This window comes from Trichomycterus rosablanca, chromosome 2 (assembly GCF_030014385.1).
Source record: "Trichomycterus rosablanca isolate fTriRos1 chromosome 2, fTriRos1.hap1, whole genome shotgun sequence".
In the NCBI taxonomy this organism is placed as follows: Eukaryota; Metazoa; Chordata; class Actinopteri; order Siluriformes; family Trichomycteridae; genus Trichomycterus; species Trichomycterus rosablanca.
Genome location: NC_085989.1, coordinates 27,613,541 through 27,636,745, shown reverse-complemented (window position 1 = coordinate 27,636,745; position 23,205 = coordinate 27,613,541). Strand labels below are relative to the sequence as shown.

The window sequence follows — 23,205 nt, the reverse complement described above, 5'->3', positions numbered from 1 at the left end:
AAACAATAACTGCTTTTTCATAGGTGATATCCTTTCTTCTTGGTATGCTCTTGATTGCTCCAGAACAGCAAACTGAAGAAAGTTGTGCATTTAACAGAGATAGTCACAATTTTTTTTTAAATGCTGGTTTGCTTTTGGGAACAAAATGCTATTGAGCACATTGAGTCAGAGAAATATTTTTTGAAAAAGCATTATTGAAAATACAGGTACTTTTTGGCCACCCAATAGTATCTCTGTGATTCAGACTCAAATCTCTGTGGTGGTTGGCTGGCATAACAGACCCAAACCCCTCAAAGAAAGAGAATCCAGTTGCCCAGTGCTTGGCTTAATACCACACTGTTGTTATCAGAAATAATCACTCAACAGCATAAGCTATCCAGCAAGCCAATTTGTAAGCAAAACCGCTGTATAATTTAATCCCAAAAGTTTAAACCCCAAAACACCCCTACCATTTAGAATGAGAAAAAGAACATTGTTACTCTTTAAAATCTTTTCTAAATGTGTAGTTAATCTTCAGCCATGAATCATTTCAACCCCAACCCTATTTATATTATAGAGGCTAATATGAAGGTCTTGTTTCCTGACATGTTTTGTCTTATCATTTCTGTGTTTCCTGTTTGTGTGTCCATGTGCGTCTTTAAACAAGGCATGGCAGGGTTTGTTGGGCCCAGAGCAGCCCAGCACATGTTTCTGCTCCAGGCCGTAACTCCTCTCCATTTCTGTCTTCCATGTCCACGCCAGTTAGTAATAAGAACCATGTGCAAAAGCAACAGTGATGGATGAAAATGTGTGTGAAAATGAACGAAAAGAAAGGGAGTCCAGTTTGAGTTTACACTATGGATTTTGCAACTGTAGAAGTCTGTAAGTAATTAGGGACTTAGTAATATTTCAGAAAAAAATCTCTCCCACTTATTTTTTCACATGCTAGTGGTTAATACGTATGCACGCTAACATCTGTCTGGAACTGCTAGTTGCAACTGGAAAAGCATGCTAAGACCGTTCCTCAGTGGAGCAACGCTTGGGCTTCCTGACAGTACTCGTTTCATTCCTCTGCTGCCCCCTGTTGATTAGTCATCATAACTTTTCTCAGCATTATTTGTGTGTGTGTGTGTGTGTGTGTGTGTGTGTGTGTGTGTGTTGTACAGGTGCCAAACTACATGCCTGGAGGGCAGAAGTGCAGTCCCCCACGTTAGTCTTTATTTACCAGTTAATTTTTTACACAACCCAAAAAAACATGCCACTAAGTGAACTGGCTATTCTAAGTGACAAGTGGCTTACTCCTAGGTGTGAGTGGGCTGAATAAATAAATGAATGACTGAGTGAATGATACCCTGTGATAATCTGGCACCCTCCCTAGGAGGTATATAAACCTTGTGCCTTGACAGACTTACTTTATCACTTTAACTCTGATCAGTTAAAGTGGTTGCTGAAGTTGAATGAATAGTAAATGAATGCATGTATATATTTATACATGCATGTATATATTTATACATGCATAAAATCTAGCCAAACATTCCCACCATTGGGTATAATTTATTGAATATTTAGTTGAAGTTTTCTATTATTATTATGATTGATATTGTTTTATTGTTGTTTTGTTGCTGTTGTTTTTATTATTATTGTATTTATATAACTATTTTTGTATTAATAAATACTATAAACATACAGTGTATGATTTAAAAATTACAAAACTATATACTGTATACTATATGACCATTTGTAATATACACACTGTATGAAACAATATATGGCACTCTGTATATAGTGTTTACATATTTTGGCTGTTAGTGTTAAATTAGAGCTTTTATGAGCAACATCTCTGGCACAAAGTGGAAGACCACACAAACTCTAGAGAAGGGGCCACCAATTGCTAAAACATATAGCATGTAAAAATCACCAATCATCTTGTTCATCACTAGCTGCAAAGGTCCAGACTGCTTTGAACACATTAGCACTTACTTTTGGCCATATAGTGTAACTAGACAAAATGTAACTCTATGACTGACATTATTAGTTATTCCAACCATTTGGGTTGCAATAGCCATAATTTGTGTTGTATCCAGTAGTGTATTTGAAATTGTTAATGTAGTCATACGTTTAGACAACAGATCTAATAACAGATTTTGTCAGCCCCTAGGTTGTTTTTTCTATTTATCATATTTGCATTGATTTTAAACTGTATTTTCATGTTTTCTTGTACTTCACAGATCAACGCTGCCTGATAATTTAGGTGACTGCATTTATAAAGTCTGCATAGCCCTTATTTGTTAAAGACTCACCCAGCCAGGAGCTGCACATTGAGAGTGAAAGACCTGCCTCGGACAACCTGGGTCTGCCTGGGTCATCCTCTGCACATTACCACAATTTAGGCTGTCAGATATTTCTGCCTAAATTAACTAAGTGCATTAGTGCAATCTGTGAGCTGGGGTGGTAATGAGCCGACTGTCAGGCCGTCTCCGCTCCGGAAGTGTGCGTTTAGCTTGTGAAGCATTGGCTGAGGCAGACTGCAGTGGGGCCAAAGGCTCCTGGATGGGAGATGTTGGGCATGGAGTCTCTACAGCAGAACCTGATGACTCTGATCCATCTGATTCCCTACACTGTAAATTGTATTCACCTTCTTCACTGGCCAATGGTCTACGTAATCATGATGACCAGTTTCAGCGCCGAGCAAAGAGAAGCAGACAAATGGACCATGTGGAACAAATGCACATGCATGAACAAATGCACATTCAACAGCACACGCACCCACACAGGCATATACACCAGCAAACACATTCATCTGAACAACAGAACAGCCAACCAGAGCACTCAAACGCACATTTACAGTCTCAAACACACATTCAGATAGATGCGCAAATGCGTACTGGCCAAAATGTATTGACGCACAAGCATAAAAATGCAGAGATGGACAAATCTCTAATGATGGACGAGGACACGTCTCTTGTTCCAGAGGATTTGTCTATAAAATCCAAGAATGAAGCATACACCTCCCGTGTCCATTCACCACATCCTTTGCATACTAGCCAACTCTCACAAAACTACTCAGCTCAACTTCACAGCTCTGCTTCTACATGTAAGGTAAATACAGACCCCCTACCCACTAACACTTGTAAACCAGAGACAGGTTCTTTACCTTACCCTGAGGTATGCCACAGTTTTGGTGCAAGTCACAATCCTGAAAACACCTTAATGGAGGCAGAGAGGAAGTATAAACTGAGGAGTTCTGGTCGGCCACGGTTTCCCTGCCACCTTCGCAAGTCATCCCGTTTGCGGAGAAATGCAGAAGATGTAGTCATAAGAGAGGAAGAGTTTAAAGAGGAGAAGCAGGAGATTAGAAATGTATGGAAGGTGGATGAGGTAAGAGTTAAGGAAGAACAACATCTTAAAGTTGCTGTCACTGATTCATCTCCTGCGATTTTGCCAGCTTCTCCCAAATCATCTACCTTGGTGAAAAATTATAATGTAGGTATGACGTTTGTTAGTGAATCCAACACTGTGACTCAACCTTCAGTAAGAGGTAAACCACGAGGTCGTTTTTTGGGTGTAAGAAAGATAGTGGTAAAAATTGCAAGAATCCCAGTGCATCTTGGTCGACGACAGAAAAGCTACAAGATCTCCTCCCTAGAGCCTGTGGTTGTGGGGCCACCTGCAGAACTGAGTACTGGGGCAGAAGGGTCAGAAAAGGGCATTAGTGGAGATGTGGGTGCCAATGTTGCCAAAGAACCCACTGCCCTTCTCCGCATGAAAAACAATGGGAAGAGTGTGATGGTGATGTTTCCCCCAGGAGAGTTACCAGTCATCCTAAAACGGCGCAGGGGGAGACCCCCTAAACAGGCCTTACCTGGACAGCCTGATATGCGTGAGACTAAAGCTGGGGCTGCAAGTGCAGCAGAGCCGAAAAAGCCAAGGCGGCGGCGAAGAGTGAAGTTACCACCTCCTTTGCCATCATATGTTAACGACACTGATGATGTTAAAGTAGAATATGCAGATGTTCTCTCTAAAATGGCCTTTCTGAACAGGCAACCTCCTAGCACTGGCCGCTGCTCTCCACCACGCTGCTGGACTCCAACTGAACCTGAGACCTTTCACACTTCTCCAGAGAATCCAAAACTGTCCACTTTACTGCACCGGCTTACAGGCTTCCGCAAACGTGGTGGTCGTGCAGGCTGTATGGGAGGGAGGGGAGGAGGCATAGCTGGATCATCCGAAGCTTTTAAGAGGTCCTTTAGTGACTTCTTTGAGACAATAGGAAAGAAAAGAAAAGTGCCCCAGTCTGAGTCAGGAACTCCAAGAAAAAGAGGGAAAGGACTTAATGCAGGAATAAAAAGAACAACTTTAAGTGAACTTTCGCCAGGTACCTCTGTGCCTGGGGAAAAGATCCGGAAAAGGCGTCCACGCAAGAATGGAGACTTAAAAGCTGGTCAGGGAGTTCAGGATCAGGACTGGAATGCAAATAGTGGTTGGAGAGAAAAAAGTGATCTAAATACCACTGAATATGCAGGAAGCTACCAGGGCTCTTATTCTCCCCGTGGAGGCTTTGTGTCTATTGAGACTGGTAAAAGGGGAGTATACCACAGCCCTGGAGTGAGAGGAGCTGAAGGTGGGGAGGAGTGTCAGGGAATGTTTGCTGGATACTTTCGCTCTTTGCTTGATTCAGATGATTCCACTGACTTGCTGGACATCTCCTTGTCCAGCCCAACAGGACATCAAGATGCTCTGAAATTTACAGCAGGATATGAGGGCAGCAGCCCTGGTGCGGCCCATTGCTGGTCCCCTGCTTTCTGTAAAAGAAGTCCCAAGGTACATGCCTGTACTGGGGAGGGGGCGCGACTGTCCTCACCCCAAACTCATAGCAGCTCATCAAATAGAACCCCATACTTGTACACCATATCCCAAACGTCCCCCACTGTTACCTACACAAAATCTCCTGCTCTTTCCCTCTCAAGGTCTCCTAGTTCTCCCCATCCTTCTAGTGTCTTTTCTCAATATCCCACCACGTATAGTGGAACTGTACAACAGGGGCCTCAGCAGCATGTTAGGTTAAGTGACTGCAGTTTCACATACAACAATAAAGCCTCCCCTGCCCCTTCTACACAACGGCAGATTACTTATCCAAGTTATCAGGCCTCTGCTAAATGCAATTTTAGTGGATACCCAGGGCCTACTAATGCCCCAATGCAACAGAGTGAGTCTGGTCCAGCATCTCCAGGAGGAAATTATATGTCAATTTCAAAGACTAGCTTCTTCTCCTCATCCTCTTCTCCTTCTGAAAGTTCCAGACTTTACCAGAGCTCTGCTCCTTGGGGTTATAGACATGGAGGAACTACCTGGGGTGGTGATGGACTTAGTGCTCATCAGTTTCATGGATACTCAGATTATGGAATTGCTGGATCAAATTCAGAGTCAAAAGACATTCTAGACATATCAAACTACACACCTCAAAAGGCAAAGCAACGTACCTGCCCAGACACATTCTCTGAGTCCTCCTCTGACTCCTCTCACACAGGGGTAGGAAGCATGGGGGCAGTGTACTGCCATAGGGATGTACCAGTGCCAGAGGGCCAATCTAGCTTGTCAAGCCTAGAGAAACTAATGTTAGATTGGAATGAAAATTCTGCTGGACCCTCATACAACTGGAGTCAGAATGTCTTATTTCAAGGTGGCACAAAATCAGGCCGTGGACGCAAGAAAAAGTCTGAGCATCGAAGTGAGAGGGAAATGGGATACATGCCCCCTGGATCACCTGCAAGTCCTCCCATGCAGGGAAGTGGATCAAAGCGCAGTCCGTCTGTGGGTCGACAGCCCAGAGGGGGCAGGGGCAGAGGAGGTTTTTCTCCCTGTCAAAGGGAGCGACCTCTGCCACTCAAACCAAAACTTCAAAAATCGACAGCCACAACAGCTGCAACAGGACAGATCACTTCAACAAGTGGGCTATACCAGGAAACATTGGATTATTACAGTGGAGACAGCAGTAGCCTTTCACCTCTTAGTCATGCCCCTGAATCCTGTGAATACCCATCTCCATACTCTGTCCATACCTCGACTCCATCCTCAGATGAGAGATTTGTTCATACATACCCCTCAGACTCTGCTTCCCTTTCTCCCAGCCTGTCAACTCAGTCAGATGGTTTAAAGCAACACCCTAAGCCTCCCCCTCCCCCACAGTCATATGGTCATGTGTCAAGGACATTTAGCCCTACACTATCTTCAGGTCCTCGTCATATGCCACAGGGTGGCTCTGCCATGAGCCCACACTGTGTGTCAAAAGACCAGCTTTCACAATATGACTCTCCCAGTTACAGCAACTCTCCTTGCTGGTATGGGCAGGGTGGCAGTGTTGCTCATAGTCCCCAAAGCTATGAAGAGTTGCGTTCAACTAAGATGGCTATGGCTTCTAACAAACGGGATATGCCACTAATGGGTTCTGGGATAAGATCGGCATCCCACTCTCCTTATCCCACATCTGTATCTAGAGGTCATACCATATCCAGTTGTGCAAGTGGGACACAAGACTCTTCTCCACAGCATGAAGAGTTGGGTTACCAAGGAAATACGGACAGCTATGCACCCCTTGGGCATCGATATGTGTACCAAGGTGCCAGAGGGGGGGTTCTCTGCCAGCTACTGGACCAACCCAGCGAAGAAAGCTTTACTGTTACCAGCCTGTAGTTAGCCTGCTGTACCATTCAAAAGGTGAGAAATTAGTATGCAAACCTGCTTATGATTAAGGCATTTAAATCTAATATTACATCTAAAGTTATATGCATTATATTTTAACAAAATTAGTATTTTACCCTGCATTTACTTAGGTGACAACTTTACTATGTTGTGCAATATTTGTTTTTTTTGGGCATGTAACAAGAACTATAGTTGCCATTCAAAGAGACTTTCATAGAAATGCTGGTGATCAAATAGTATACAATCTCATATTAAATCATTTCTTATTGAGGTGGAACCTGATTAAAACATTTTGATGTCCTTATAAAAGGCAGAAAAAGATGTATTACATTGAACCCCCCAGACATATGAATGTGTCTGTAAAATATAGCATAATCAATTATTGGTATTTGTTGCTTTACCCTATTGAAACATATTTAAGTAGCAATGATAAATTCTAGCATTGTTTGTTGATTTGTATCTGTTTCAGTTGTTGTTGTCCCAAAAATCAGGCCACTGGATCACACAGAGTGCACTGTAAAAATACTCACCCTATTTTTTGATTTCCTCATTTTTGAATTTAAAATGTTTTAGATCATTAAACTAAACAAAACTACTAGTAAATGAGTAAACAGTGAGTTCAAATGACCACACACACCCAGGGTTAATTTCTCCCATATTTTTGTCAATATAGATTAAAAAGCCTTAAGAAGCAGCATAGCACAATCAAAGTTAATAAATAAAAAAATGGAACTTTGGTAAATGTTTTCATTAGTGGCTTGCCCACCAACATTCCTCCAAAACCACATTGATGACTCATAGATGAAGTCACAAGAGAACTAATACAAACATCTAAACAAGAAGAACATAAAGACTCGTCTCACATTTGTCAGAAAACACATCATTGACCCTCTAGACTTTTTGGTTTATGTTCTGTGAGTTAGTGAAGACATGTTAAAGACATGGTTTCTATTACATCTGGTGTAAAACTTACACCATTCCACATGAAATTTACTTTCTTAATTGGTGATATAGGCATTGAATTTAACTTTTTTTTCTTTAATAAATTAAATGATCATTTAAAAACTTTTGTGTTTGTGTTTACTTATGTTTTCCTTATATTACTTTTTATATACAGATCTGATACCATTTAGTAAAAAACAGATATTAGGAAGACAGCAATTTCTTTCACTGCACTGTACCCTGACAGTTGCTTTGTCGCTCTCTAGTGTGAATGCAGGGTAAAAAAAAGTGTTGCTTAATGTAGTATATGTTTACAGTTCATCAAAAATTAACATACTTTTGTAAGGTACTTGTATGTCATGACAGTCCTGGGATGTCAGTGATTTTTGCAGCAGTTTTTAGAACACATAGCTCTTTGTCCAAAAGTAAAAAATTACAAAACAGAAGTTTCTGCTTCAAAACTGATACCTTAAAGCTTGACTAAATTTTGTTGCTGACCATGTGGACAAAAGAAAAATCAGAAGCAATGCCTTTTATATTTTTTTGCAAGACCTGTTTCTGGTGGTTTTAGAATTCCATCTGACCACCCAGACAAATGTTCTTAACACCTGATCTTGGGAGCTGAACTTGCTTAGAAAATTTTATTTTGGACAAAGAAGTATAAACAGAAATCACTAAACATTTCCGAATGACATATAAACGTAATTATAAAAAAGCAGTAGATTAAGTAGGACAGTATAAGTTTAAACAGAATGTAATAATTTGTTCAACTTTTTTGTTCAAGATTTACACTAATTCCTTGTTAAATGTCCTTAGAACATTCCATGTTATGAGATTGTGATGTAGGAATGAAAAAATAAGTATTTAAAAAGGCTCTTTTATTTTTTATAGACAAGAATGGGTCTGTTTTGAAATCTGTTGCAGCCACCAAATTTAGAATGAGTGTCTATACAAGGAACTATCAGATTGATTAGTCAAATTTAATATTGTTTAAAAGAGTTTTCAAATTATTTCTTTTTACATAATTATTATTATTATTATTATTATTTTCTTTTTGCATTTTCCCCACTGTCCCAACTTCATTGGAACTGGTTTGTACATTTCAGTTTTGCCAACGTTGTTTATATATTGTCTCTTTCCTTTCAACAGATGATTTGGACTGCACCTGTTTCATAATTTTAAGAATTTTATAAATGAGATGCTACAGAAGAAACTTATTAGTAGGACAAAGAGATTTGGAGCCGTGGACTAAACACTGACTTTTCCAGCAGTGACAATCAAGATCTAATTTTACAAACACAAACACACAAACACTTTCATGCATGCTTTCTTACACAAACACACAAACCCTCTTGCAACCACAAGGACCTAAAACTGTACATGCACGCACAAATAGTTTCTCACGCACAAAACAGTTGTGAAGCTTGTGTAATTGTTTTAAGGACAGACACACTCATTACAGAAATTCTACACACTGATCTACAGAAATTCTAAAAATGCAACTATGACTCATTAATGCTGAAGTCACAGATATGCCTCCAACTGTCAGACCAGCAAAGGTGTTGGACTATACACTGATTTTTCCTGTTTTCACTCTGCTCTGATTCTCTTTCTGTGTCCACCACATCTCTTTTTCATTACTTAAAAGATTACAAAGTTCTCAGAATCAACGACCTTTAAATGGATTCATGGTGCCCCATGCTACCTTCTTTTTGCCGCTGTGTTACATTTTTGCTATGTGCTACAAGATACAAGCATCTGTATATATGTCACACCAAGCTAACCAACAGCAAAGAAAAAAACAGGCATGAGATCTATTTGATTTGAAATTGAAGATTTACAATCCCAAATCAGAAAAAAGTTGGAACAGTAAATGGGGCGGCACAGTGACTAAGTGGGTAGCACTGTCGCCTCACAGCAAGAAGGTCCTGGGTTTCATCCCCAGCTTGGGCGGTCTGGGTCCTTTCTGTGTGGGTTTCTTCCAGGAGCTCTGGTTTCCTACCACAGTCAGGTTAATTGGAGATACAAAATTGTCCATGACTGTGTCTGACATTAAGCTTGTGAACTGATAAATCTTGTGTAACGAGTAACTACCGTTTCTGTCATGAATGTGACCAAAATGTGTAAAAACATGACGTTAAAATCCTAATAAATAAATAAAAACAGTAAATGCGAATAAAAACATGTAGTGCTTCTTACATTTACTTTGGCTTTTTTTTCATTGCAAACTATTTCATTGCAGACTTCACTTCTTTTATTAATAAACATCCATTTCTACATTTTAGGCCTTTCAACAAAAAAGTTGAAATGGGGGCAATTTAGGGCTAGTAATGATATAAAAACACTAAATGATTATGTGATTTCAAACAGGTGATGTCAACAGGTGATTAAAATTCTGATAATGAGAATATGTAGAGAATTTGGAAACAAAAAAATTCGACAACAACAACCCCATACTGTTGTACCCCTTAAGGCATGTTTGCAGGAAGAATGGAACAAAATAATACTTGAAACACTTCATCGCTTGGTATCCTCGGTGCCAAAATGTCTTTAAAGTGTTGTGAGAATTAATGGCAACATTACAAAGTGGTAAATGCTTTACCGTCCCAACTTTTTTGGAATGTGTTACAGGCCTGAAATCAGGAATGGATGTTTATTAACAAATTAAATTAAGTTGTCCAGACGAAACATGAAATACCTTGAGTTCATACTGTCCGCAATGAAATAAAAGTTAAAGTAAATGTAAGAAACTCTGTGTGGTTTTTTTTACTGTCCCAACTTTTTCTGATTTGGGGTTGTACATAATAAAATATTTGAGAGGTTGTGTAAACTCATTACAGAAATGTCATGAGTATGTTTTAGAATTTGTGGAAGGGCATGTAAGAGATGTCCTTTTTGATTGGCTTTAAATGCTTCAGCTTGATCCTGTGCAATTAGGTACTGCAATCATTTTTAAAGGGCTGTGGTGTGGTCCTTTAGAGTTTGCCTGAATCTAATACCCCTTTAACTGATTTTGCTCTCGCCTTGCAGCATGGTCACACCCTGGCCAACAACTAGTTCTTGTCTCTGTACCTAATTTTCTGTCAAAAGTATGGACACTCACGCACTGACCAAAGATGCTGTTCTGGCAAAGGTGCTGAGAGGCCAGTCACAGAGGTCTGGAACTCAGGGTGTGAACAATGCCTATTTTCCTACTCATACTGTTTCCTGTTCTGATTTTCTTCTCTTTTCATGGTTCCTATTTCTTGTGGTCTGCTGTGTTGTTCAGTGATTATTTTGTGATGATTCTGTATCTGTCTGTTCCATATACTGTAACTAAGGTGGGAATATTTAAATACACATTTTGTTCTTATAATTGTTTCACTCTGTCCTGCCTCTGCTGTGTGGAGTGGTCTAAATGAGAGATAAGAGAGAAAATTGCTCAAACAACAGATTAAAAGATTATAAATAGAGCAGTATACATCATTATTCTACGTTTTTATGATTATACATTTGTTATAATTATAACATTAAGCAGTCTAAGGTTTAAGGTGTTTTTGTATTGGCAGTACTAACTAAGCCTTAATACAGTAGTTTTGATAGCCTGTTTAAATCACACAGAAGGTATTTTTATTTTTGAAATGATCTCATGCTCACTTGTTAGGTGACATGCCTGTTAGCACTTACCATTATCATAGACAATGGTTGTAAAGAATTCGATTAAACTGATGAGAAGACAAGGATCAATTAAAATATTAAGAAGACAATATTTTTGACTGACAGAGACGTAGCAAACATAATCATTATTGCTACAATGACAATATGTGGTCTGTGGCCTATGGGACACTTGCAGCCCAGGAAGCACACAACAACAAGTGTTGGTACAATATAAGTGCACCTTAAAATAATTAAAGTAATTTTTATTTAATTACACTAATCCACAGTTTATGGTTGAATTATAGATATAATTGTTTAATGTAATTAAATATCAACAGTATAAAAATAATAACCTCTTCCCAGACTTTTATGTATCTGAAGTTAACAAATCTATTACATCTCAATATCTATTCAAGTTCAAGTATCTTCAAGTATCTTCAAGTATCATTCATGTACATAGCACATACCACTTTGTTTTATGCTGTAATGCTTTATACAGTGTTTTATAGTACACATGTTACATTTTAATTACAGTAAGTAGAACAGTTATGTTTGTGAAAACATCTTGTAAATAGCCCAGAAAAGATGGGGTTATCTGTATCCTAAGCAAATAATGACTTTATTAACTTTTCAACATCAGGCAATCAGCAACATAAAAACTACACAATTAGGCAGATCAGATTAGAAAACTGCCCTTTGGCTGATTGTTCCTGAAAAGAATTGACATTTTGCTGTAAAATGTTTGAGCAAATGTATTATAGGTACTGCAGTCAAACATGACTTTTCACATGATTTCACACACATTTGTAGAAGTACGTGGGAAAACCCACCCTTATAAAAAAGTACATGGCAGATTTTGCAGCAGCACTTTATCCAACATGTGGTAAAAGACATTGACTGTATGGATCAGCCCTGTATTGCATATATAACAGGTAAGAATGTTTATTTAAACATTGCAATGTTTTTTCTGTTGAGCAAACTTAAGAATATCATATGTTTGTTCAAAACCTCTTTTACCACAAATGAACAAAACTGCATGCAGGGAGGCACAGTGGCGCAGTGGGTAGTGCTGTCGCCTTATAGCAAAAAGGACTTGTTTAATTTGTCAGCTGTGCAGCCTGGGTCCTTTATGTGTAAAGTTTACAGGTTCTCCCTGTGTTTCTTTGGGGTGCAGGCAGGCCGATTGGAAATATTAAATGTTAGATATAAAATTAAGTGTGAATGTGTGTGTATGTGTTTGCCTTGCGGTGAACTGGTGACCTGTCCAGGGTGTTTCCTACTTTTCACCCAGTGAATTGAATGCACCGTGACCCTGAATAAGATAAAGCAGTGTAAAACAAACAGTAAATTACTGTTTAAACATTATAATGTTGTACTAGAATTTTAAGAAGGATCTGGGTTTAATTGCTAAGCAGAGCAGAGCTTTCTCTGTGTAGTTAACAGGTTCTCTCTGCGTCTTCCTTCCACTAAAAACATGCAGTCAGGCCAATTGTTTGAATGTGTGTGTTTGTGTGTCTGCTCTGTGATGGACTGGCAACCTTTCTGGGGTATTTTCTGCCTTTTGCCCAATAAATCGGACCCACCACAAACCTGACCAGGATAAAGCAGTGGTAAAACAGACACTGAATAAAGGAATAAATGAATTAATGAATGAATGTTGCATGCACTGCTATAAACACCTGTTATTTCAGTCTTGGGATTCGAACTATTTAAAGTTCTTTTTCTGGGCCTGAATTATACAAACATACTTATTTGTTTAAGGAACATATAGCCATATAGGGTCAAAGGTATGGCCTAAGTAAAACAATTTAAATTATTAATTTGATGGTTTACATCATTTAACTTAGTGACATGGCCTTATGATTCTGTGTTAATAATTACTGTAGACTTTAGCTGGGGACTTCTCTCTGCTCTATAAGTGGGGTTAAATTACCTGCCTGAAATTACCATCACTACTGTAAGCAGTAAAAATTCTTCATTGTCCAGACTTCAGTGTAAATGGACACTCGGACAGGGCGCATAAACTCTGGTCTGATGATGAACTGGTCTGATGATTAACTGGTCTGATGATGGACTGGTCCGATTACTCACAAATGCAGACAAGAATGAGCTCCAGTCAGGACAGGTAAACAGACTGTTGATTCAAGAAAACAGAGCATGCTGGTAGGTTGTAATTGTTTTAGTTTGAGACCTAGCCGGGGGGTATAAACTACCAACTCATTTAAACAAACATTGAACTCTAGCTTTGGCATAGATATTTTGATATGATAGTCATAAGCCTGACTAGCTGCTTAGACACAAGCCAGCAGACGCAACTACCTGGTCACGACGTCATTGCATTGTCACAATGTTCTGCAACGTTATGCAGAACCATCTAACAACAATCAACTCTACTTCTTTAGCTCAACATTGTAGAAACCTTAATATTTGTTATTCATTTTGGTATCTGCAATGTTCTACCATTTTACCAAAATGTTTTCTATCCTTACAAGTACATTTTAAATAGGTGAATAAATAAATGTAACAAATCATATGAGGCGTGTTACTAAGCACATTGAACCGACATACCTAATTCATAACTTAGATATAACCATTTCTAGTTAACTAAAACATATAATGTATTATTTTAAATTACTCAGTTGCATTTATCAAGTTTTATGCATTTAATAAAAATGAAAAAGAAAGGAAAGAAAGCAGCAAACAGATTTTTTTTCCAAACTGACAGATTGTTCGGTATGTTATGTTGGCAGTAACCAAGTCACAAAAATATTACGTTGCTGGGGGGTAATGTGTTTGCTGGGACTGGTCAAAAGTTTATTGCTCTTATCATTTCTAATAAAATTGAAACATTTGGGGGAAAAAATAATGAAAAATTTTTTTATTATGTTTAAAGCAAGTGTACCATGAGTCAAAATCACACTAATGTTTAAGATATTTGTCTAATTTAGAAACAAGGATAATTTAATGGAATTTAATAACACATTTGAATATTGTACCAACCTGAATATACAGTGGTTGAGGTATTGTAAACTTGATTTATTATTAAGAATTATTTTGTTTCATTACTCTATACAAATATTTTCATACTTAAACTTTAAATATGCTAATAATTTTAATACATGCAGACTTAAATAATTTGATAACGGGAAAACCATAGTGTAAATGATTTACTTAATACTTTTTCAGTACATGCATTTGTATGTTTGTTTGTTTTGTTTTATTAGGGTTTTAACGTCATGTTTTACACTTTGGTTACATTCATGACAGAAACAGTAGTTACTCATTACACAAGGTTCTTCAGTTCACAAGGTTATATAGAGCACAGTCATGGACAATTTTGTATCTCCAATTCACCTCACTTGCATGTCTTTGGACCGTGGGAGGAAACCGGAGCTCCCAGAGGAAACCCACCCAGACACGGGGAGAACATGCAAACTCCACTCAGAAAGGACTCGGACCGCCCCACCTTGGAAAGAACAAACTATGTGAGACCAATAGGGGAATCCCTAAAATCAAACAAATGTTAATTTTGTCCAATAATGACTCATCTCATCCTCTTTAACTGTTAGACTACACTGGGTAGTTGGGCGGTCTGATGGGGGATCTGTACATTATTCATTGTTTAATGAAACTTATTTTTTAAACATTTACATTTACATTTTCAGCATTTAGCAGACGCTTTTATCCAAAGCGACTTACAGTACTGTGACAATATACAGTCTAAGCAATTGAGGGTTAAGGGCCTTGCTCAAGGGCCCAACAGTGGCAGTGGTGAGGCTTGAACCGGCAACCTTCTAATTACTGGACCAGTATCTTAACCACTAGGCTACAACTGGCCTAGTGGTTTTAAAGGGGTTTTAAAGGGGTTTTATAGTGGCCTAGATATTTTAAACAAATATCTACTAAATTTTAAAACAAACCTAAATACTTTTAAACAAGAAATCTGTATACTTTGAAACACGAGCAGAACAAGGCATCCATGACCTCAAAACATGCTGCAACTTCTTAGGCCAGAGGCATTTCACACCCGCCCACTCACACTGACCCAACTCTTATCACCCCCCCCCCCCCCCCCCCCCAACCATCCCCCCCCCACACACACACACACACACACACAGACACAGAGTCACTGCTGCTAACATGATGTGCTCACTGGGCAGTTGTATTTTTTCTTTTAATAAGTCTGTGCATTTACTTCTGCAGAATACAAAAAGAGAAGTGCTGCTTCAACCATAGACATTAGGACACCCATCCTTTAGAGCTGAAGTATGTCTTACACATTTTATTACTGCACCAGAGGTAGATGCCCCCCTCACACACAGAAACACACAGGAATATCTTATTTTTTCCCCTTTATTGTTTATTGCAAGTACATCTGCAAAGCTATATACGAACAGCATTCTTTTCTTTAGGGTGGAACAGCAGACCCAGCTTTAAGCCTTGTCAACAGTCACTGTCAGTTGGGAGTTTTCATGCTCTAATTGTGTTTACAAGGTTCAAAAAAATAATTATAAAAATTCAGAAAATGTACTGGCTAAATTGCACTTAGGTATGGATGAGTGAGTGAATAAGGAATAGGTGGGTGTGTGGTGCCCTGCAATAGACTGGTGCACTCTTCAGGGTGAAGCTAAGATTTGCACCCGTTGGTTAATTAGGATGAATCAGTTACTATATAAAAGAATTTATTAAATACACAGATCTGCTGAAGAATTAATGCTTTTTTACTGTTAATGTCACCTTTCTCTGAACACACATACAAACTGTAACAAAGCAGGTAACACAAAATGCAAATCTATCCACACAAACACAAATACAGTGTATGGCCAAAAATATGGGAACACCTGACCAGAAGCTTGTTGATATCCCAGTCCAAAACTATGAGTTTTAAAATGAAGTTTAACCCTACCCCCTTGCAACTACAGCCTCTACCTTTCTGGGAAGTATTTTCACAAGATGTTCCATTAGAGTGTGGGAATTTGTTAATTTTAAGTTGATGTTGCATGAAGAGGCCTGGCTTACAAAGGTTTCCAAACTGTTGCCACGAAATTGAAAGCATATAATTTATTTTATGTTTTCTATGTTCTTTTATATATTAGCAGTGGGTGTGGCTGAAACTCAGTAATTAGGAGGGATGTCTCAATACTCTTGGACATATAGTGTATGCTTTGGTTTACAGGTTTCCTTGTATCTTTCATTTTTAGGTTACCTGTTCCAGACAATATGGTTTAGGTGAGTCTGCACATAAGGTGAAAAGTACTAACGTCTTGTGCATAAGTTACTGGACAAATGGCAATACCTGTGTGACTTACTGTTTCAGGTATACACATTCAACCTATTTCTTTACATTCTGTAGAGTAACAGATGGACTACAGTCAGTAATTGTAGAACTGCAAAGTGCTTCTATATGGTAAGTGGAGCTGATAAAATGGACAGTGAGTGTGGAAACAAGGAGGTGGTTTTAATGTTATGGCTCAGCAGTGTACATATGCTGTCAGTTTCTAGGAAAAATAATGGGCATATTGTAATAATTCTACAAATAAAGTTGTTGGTTAATATTTTAGTTTATAACCTTCTCTAAACTGTGACCCACAGACATCATCATGTTGGGTGGTTTTCCTGGTATTGTGTGGTGAGGTTCATATATTATGAATAATCGACATGCATATAGCAGCCATCCAGTTTTGATGCACAAGAAAAATTTATTCACTTTCAGTACAAGTTCTCAAATGCCATTGAAGGCGATAATGTAAAGACTTCACTATAATGAAATTAAGTGACCTAGATAAAAACGTGAAAAACAGCTTAACCATTTCCTCCAGCCAAACTTTTCTGTCATTTGTTATGTACTAATGTATTCCATTATTCTAGAAAGGCTGCATGGCCTTTTCCTTTGTTGACTGTTGGTGTTTATATTATTGACCATATAGTGCAAATGTGTGATGGGCAAAAATACAAAAAGGCTACATGTAGCAAAACTGATTACGTTTTTAAAGTATACAGGTTTTTTCAATTAATGTTAGCCTAAACTGTTCTATTTGTAGCTAAATTACTGTAAATTAATGGATACCAGTCTATGTTTTTTGTATGAGACTGGAAAGTTTTAACTTTAGACAGCTATGCCTGATGTGGTAAGACTTGTATTGTTCTCTCTCCCCACTGCAGTCTGGATGAGAGGGATGCAGGGATTCTAAATTCCACATGAAGTATGTGAGGTGCATTGCTCTAACTCTAGCAGATGAGTGGAGCACAGTTGTGGTTCTGGGCTTCCAGCGTCATCAAGCTTGCAGACTGGCAGACATCATGGACATGTTAGGCCAAAGAATAGTACTGATATATACTTCTTTTTTTTTCTTTTTTCTTTTGATGGCAGAACAAAATCCTTTGGCTAATACTTTATCACCATGGAGATACTGTCCATGGTCATGCATGGCTACCATGGCAACTGTGTCTGGTGACTCACATAGAGATATGATGCCCTAAGGGGTTATGTGAGTGCTGTTGTTAATCTTTGATCATTAGACGTAGACAGCACTCACTCCATAGGGAATGTGTGAATTCCTTAGAACACCTTCTTTATATTCTGTATGGTCTGTATGTATTGGTTTTTCGTATACTAAAAACAGAACCCTACGTATTTATTATATTGTTAAAATTATTCAACCATTTAAGATTATAATTTAAAATTACTTACTTATATTAAAGCAATAAGCCACGAGAGACCGTGCATTACTGTGATTTTAGTGCCGGGATGACGTTTTTGGCACGACGCGAAGCGGAGCTTCCCCGTGCTAAAATCATAACAGTAATGCACGGTCTCGAGTGGCTTATTGCTTTTATAAAACGGTGGTCAACATAAAATACAATAAATACAACAATGTTTAATTCATAAATGTATTTATTGTGTATAAACTTACAATAAAGCATTCTTCCGCGACGCAAAATAGTTTGATTAACAGTGTTGCTAGGCAACAAGAGGGCGAAAATAACATTAATTTTTTCTATTCAGTGGCGTATTAATATGGGATGATGTGAGGTGGTCCTAGGTGTGCGTTTATCGGGGATTTTACAACGGCTTCGAACGCGGCTCAGCCAATCAGATTTTAGGACCGGAACTATCCGTTTTATAACAATTATTTTAATTCCTTAAAGTTTTCAGCAAAGTATACAGTTTTACAGACATATTCTTAATCATCACTAGTGATTTTTGTATTAAAGCAATAAGCCACGAGAGAGCGTTACTGCGATTTTATCATGGGGAAGGATGTTTTGCCGGTCAACATAAAATATAATAAAATACAACAATGTTCAATTTATAAATGTTTTTATTTACAAAAACACTTACAAAAAGCATTCTTCCGTGAAATCAGGTAGTCAGTTAACAGTGTTGCTAGGCAACATGAGGGCGAACATAACATTCGCAATTAACATTCTTCCACAAACACTATTTCACTATTTCTAGGACGAAACACCCGCTTAATGATTATGATTACTGTTTATATTAATCTGGACATTTCCATATATAGTACATAACTTAAAATAGTATTATAAAACGGATAGTTCCGGTCCTAAAATCTGATTGGCTGAGCCGCGTTCGAAGCCGTTGTAAAATCCCCGATAAACGCACACCTAGGACCACCTCACATCATTCCATATTAATACGCCACTGAATAGAAAAAATTAATGTTATTTTCGCCCTCATGTTGCCTAGCAACACTGTTAATCGAACTATTTTGCGTCGCGGAAGAATGCTTTATTGTAAGTTTATACACAATAAATACATTTATGAATTAAACATTGTTGTATTTATTATATTTTATGTTGACCGCCGTTTTATAAAAGCAATAAGCCACTCGAGACCGTGCATTACTGTTATGATTTTAGCACGGGGAAAGAAGTTTTAGTTTTTTAAACGTCATCCCCGTGCTAAAATCACAGTAATGCACGGCCTCTCGTGGCTTATTGCTTTATTTAAGAACAACGTTCTTGTAGCATGTTAGTTGACTGTAACTGGAGGTTATCCCTATACTGTAAGTGTGCCAAATTACATAATTATATTTGTTTAGGGCTGGACTACATACAAATTACAAATATATTACATCTTAAAACCACTTTTTGAAAATATTGCAAATTAGAATGAACAAGTAAAAACTTTTTAAAAGATTGTCTAGTTCTGTGTTGTAATATTTTGTAAATGTTAGAAAGTAATTGAGGCATTATAGTGATGCAGCTGGTAAAGTGCCAGCTGCATGGCCACATGTGTCCTGTGGACCAGGGTTGATCCCTGCCTGTCACTGTGGAAGAAGTTTCATGACCCAATAGTCACTGGTGGACTGGTCTGAAAAATCCTGTTTTCTCCAAGATCACGTGGACGACCAGGCATGTGTGCATTGTTCACCTGCAGAAGAGATGACCCCAGGATGCACTATAGGACGATCCATCTTACATCAAACAGAAGTTGAAAGACTAATTTTCTGCTACAAAGTTCGGGTAAGATATCTTTAACTATTCCTTTGACTTTTTTAAGTAAAATATTGATAGTTATATTGTTTTATTATATATTTTTTTTATTATATTTATTATTTTATTATTTTTTATATTATGTATGTATCCCTGCCTAAAATAGCAGTTTATTTAGTGATTAAACTATAAGTATTTAAATAAATTTCTTTGCTACTGAAACCATATGGTAAATACTCAATTATTTTTCAGTACTTTTTTAGTTTTTTGTAACATACGATGTTTTTTACATACAAACGCTGTTGTCATTTTTAAGCGGTGTGTTGCCCTCTAGTGATGTAGTTTGAAGTTACAACTCTTCTTAAAGCATCAAAGTCAGCAGTTTAAATTTCCTTACTTGTAAATATACACTACACATTGCTTGTTGCTTTGCAAGTATTAAACGGAGAATATTGTTATATCTATATATACTTTTTTTTATAACTTATTTATTAATTTATAACTAATTTATAACTTGCCAATATTTAAGTGTGGATGTCTAAAAACAGTTCCTTGGACCTGATGACCTGAAATGCAAATTGGTCTGAATACTTTTGTGAATAAGACATTTCAGTTTTTGATTTTAATTAATTTTTCAAATGAATCATGTATATTAATGTATATGCAATACATAATATATGCAATCAGAAATATTAAGCACATCTTACCTTAAACAGAGAGAAAATGTATTGTATATTTAAGCTATTTTATTAACATAAAATGGCCTAATTAGTCCATCTAATTATGGACACAAAATAGCATCTAGTCCATGTGCATTAATATTTAATCCCCAGTCTCAGTACTTGATGGAACATCCTTTTGCCTTGATAACCTCTAATAAGCAATTTTGGTTAGTGCTAACAAGCTTCTAAAACCTCTCCTGTGAAATCTTTATCCATTCTTTACAAGCCAAAGCTTTCAGCTCATTGAGTTTTAATGACTTTTGTGCTGCAACTGATGTCTTTAAATCCCAAAACACAAAATCCCAAGATTTAAATCCCAAATATTTTCTATGGGATTTAAATCTGGAGACTTAAAAAGCCATTCCATATTATTCCAGGACTGATTTCTTAAACAAGCTTTAGTTTAAGTTAAAGTGTGTTTGGGGTTATTATCTTGCTGGAAAGTTTAGCCACAGAAGGCATAACATTCCTCCTCAAAAAGTCTTGGTATTTCTGTGAATCCATGATGTCGTTCACACTGTCGAGATTGCCAGTTCCTGCAGCAGAAAAACCTCCCCACATAATGACTAACTCACCTGCATGCAGACAAACTGTTGATCCATATTTTGAATTGTCAGTCCATAGAACTGGAAAAGGTCTTCAAAAAGATTTTTTCACTCTTTCACTTTTAAGCCGCAACATATACATTACTGTTGTTGAGTACTAATGTTGGTAAACAAACTAATGCTCACAGTCAGGATTCCAATGCCACAATACAACTAATACCACAGAATAATTACAATTTCCCTCAATTAAAACTGTTGGGACCAGCCAAAGCAAAACAGCCACAGATAATTATACCTCCACCACCGAACTTTACAATTTGCACTTTGTGTATTTGAATAGGCAGCAATTTGTATTTGTGTATTTATGTAGGCAGCTTTTCTGGGGCATCACCTACCCCAAATTAAGCAGACGGAAGTTTATTAATCTATTTGGTTTAAAGCACCGCAGTGGGCGGCATGGTGGCTCAGTGGGTAGCACTGTCGCCTGACAGCAAGAAGGTCCTGGGTTCGATCCCCAGGTGGGGCGGTCCGGGTCCTTTCTGTGTGGAGTTTGCATGTTCGTCCCGCGTCTGTGTGGGTTTCCTCCGGGAACTCCGGTTTCTTTCCACAGTCCAAAGACATGCAAGTGAGGTGAATTGGAGATACAAAATTGCCCATGACTGTGTTTGCCTTAAAACTTGGAACTGATGAAACTTGTGTAATAACTAACTACCTGTTCTGTCATGAATGTAACCAAAGAGTAAAACATGGCATTAAAAATCCTAATAAATAAATAAAGCACCATAACTGTTAAAGTCTCACAAAATAATCTGTATCTTAAATATTAAGATACAAATTAGGAGGAATGTGTTGTCATTAAGCCACGTTTACTGAAATGCTATTTAAGAGAATGCTACTTGTCGTATCACTGAGTTAATACAACCCCTGGCAAAAATTATGGAATCACCACTCTTGGAAGATGTTCTGTCAATTGTTTAATTTTGTAGAAAAAAAATAAATCACAGACATGCCACAAAACTATCATTTCTCAAAATGTCAACCTTCTGGCATTAAGAAACAATAAAAAAAAGAAACAAATATAATAGTTGTGGTCAATCACAATTGCTTTTTTTAGATCAAGTAGAGGAAAAAAATATGGAATCACTCAAATCTGAGGAAAAAATTATGGAATCACTCTGTAATTTGCAGTTTAAAAACAAAACATCTGCAGCAGATTAGATTTGCTAATTATTCTTCAGTTTAAAAAGAGTGCTCACACCTCGGAGAGCTGTTGCACAAAGCAGATTGTCATGAATCATGGTTCCAACACAAGATATGTCAGTTGAAACAAATGAGAGGATTATAAAACTCCTTCAAGAAGATAAATCATTGTGGAATGTCGCAAAAGATGTTGGTTGTTCCCAGTAAGCTGTGTTTAAAATCTGGACCAAGTACAAACAAAATGGGAAGGTTGTAAAAGGGAAGCATACTGGTAGACCAAGTAAGACATCAAAGCATCAAGATAGAAAACTTCTTGAAAACAGAAAATGCACAACAAAACAAATGAGAAACAAGTGGCCGGAAAGTGGAGTCAATGTCTGTGACTGAACTGTAAGAAATCACCTAAAATAAATGGGATTTACATACAGAAAAGCCAAACAAAAGCCATCATTAACACCTAAAAAGAAAAGAACAAGGTTAAAGTAGGCTAAAGAAAAGCAATCGTGGACTGTGGGTGACTGGATAAAAGTGATCTTCAGTGATGAATCGCAAATCTGCATTGGGCAAGGTGATGATGCTGGAACTTTTGTTTGGTGTCTGTCCAATGAAATTTATGAAGATAACTGCCTAAAGAAAACATGTTAATTTCCACAGTTGTTGATGATATGGGCCTGCATGTCGGGTAAAGGCACAGGGGAGATGGTCTTCAATAAATGCCAAAGTCCACATTGAAATTTTGGACGCTTTTCTTATTCCATCAGTTGAAAGGATGTTTGGTGATGATGACTTCATTTTTCAAGATGATAATGCATCTTGCCATAGGGCAAAGGACGTGAAAACTTTCCTTCAAGAAAACATATAATGTCAATGGCATGGCCTGCAAATAGTCCGGATCTCAATCCATTTGAAAATCTCTGGTGGAAATTGAAGAAAATGGTCAATGACAAGGTTCCAACCTGCAAAGCTGATCTGGCAACAGCAAGAGACAGTTGAAGGCAGATTGATGAAGAATACTGTTTGTCATT

The 23,205-nt window shown here is 37.7% G+C and overlaps 1 protein-coding gene across 1 annotated transcript; it reads left to right on the top strand.

Annotated features, from left to right (window-relative positions):
• Positions 1-2,316: 2,316 nt before the first annotated feature.
• On the top strand, positions 2,317-6,669 carry ahdc1 (AT hook, DNA binding motif, containing 1). Its single transcript, XM_062990595.1, has one exon. It carries the CDS (start codon positions 2,434-2,436, stop codon positions 6,667-6,669), a length of 4,236 nt encoding a protein of 1,411 aa, XP_062846665.1. The 5' UTR covers positions 2,317-2,433.
• Positions 6,670-23,205: the final 16,536 nt, after the last annotated feature.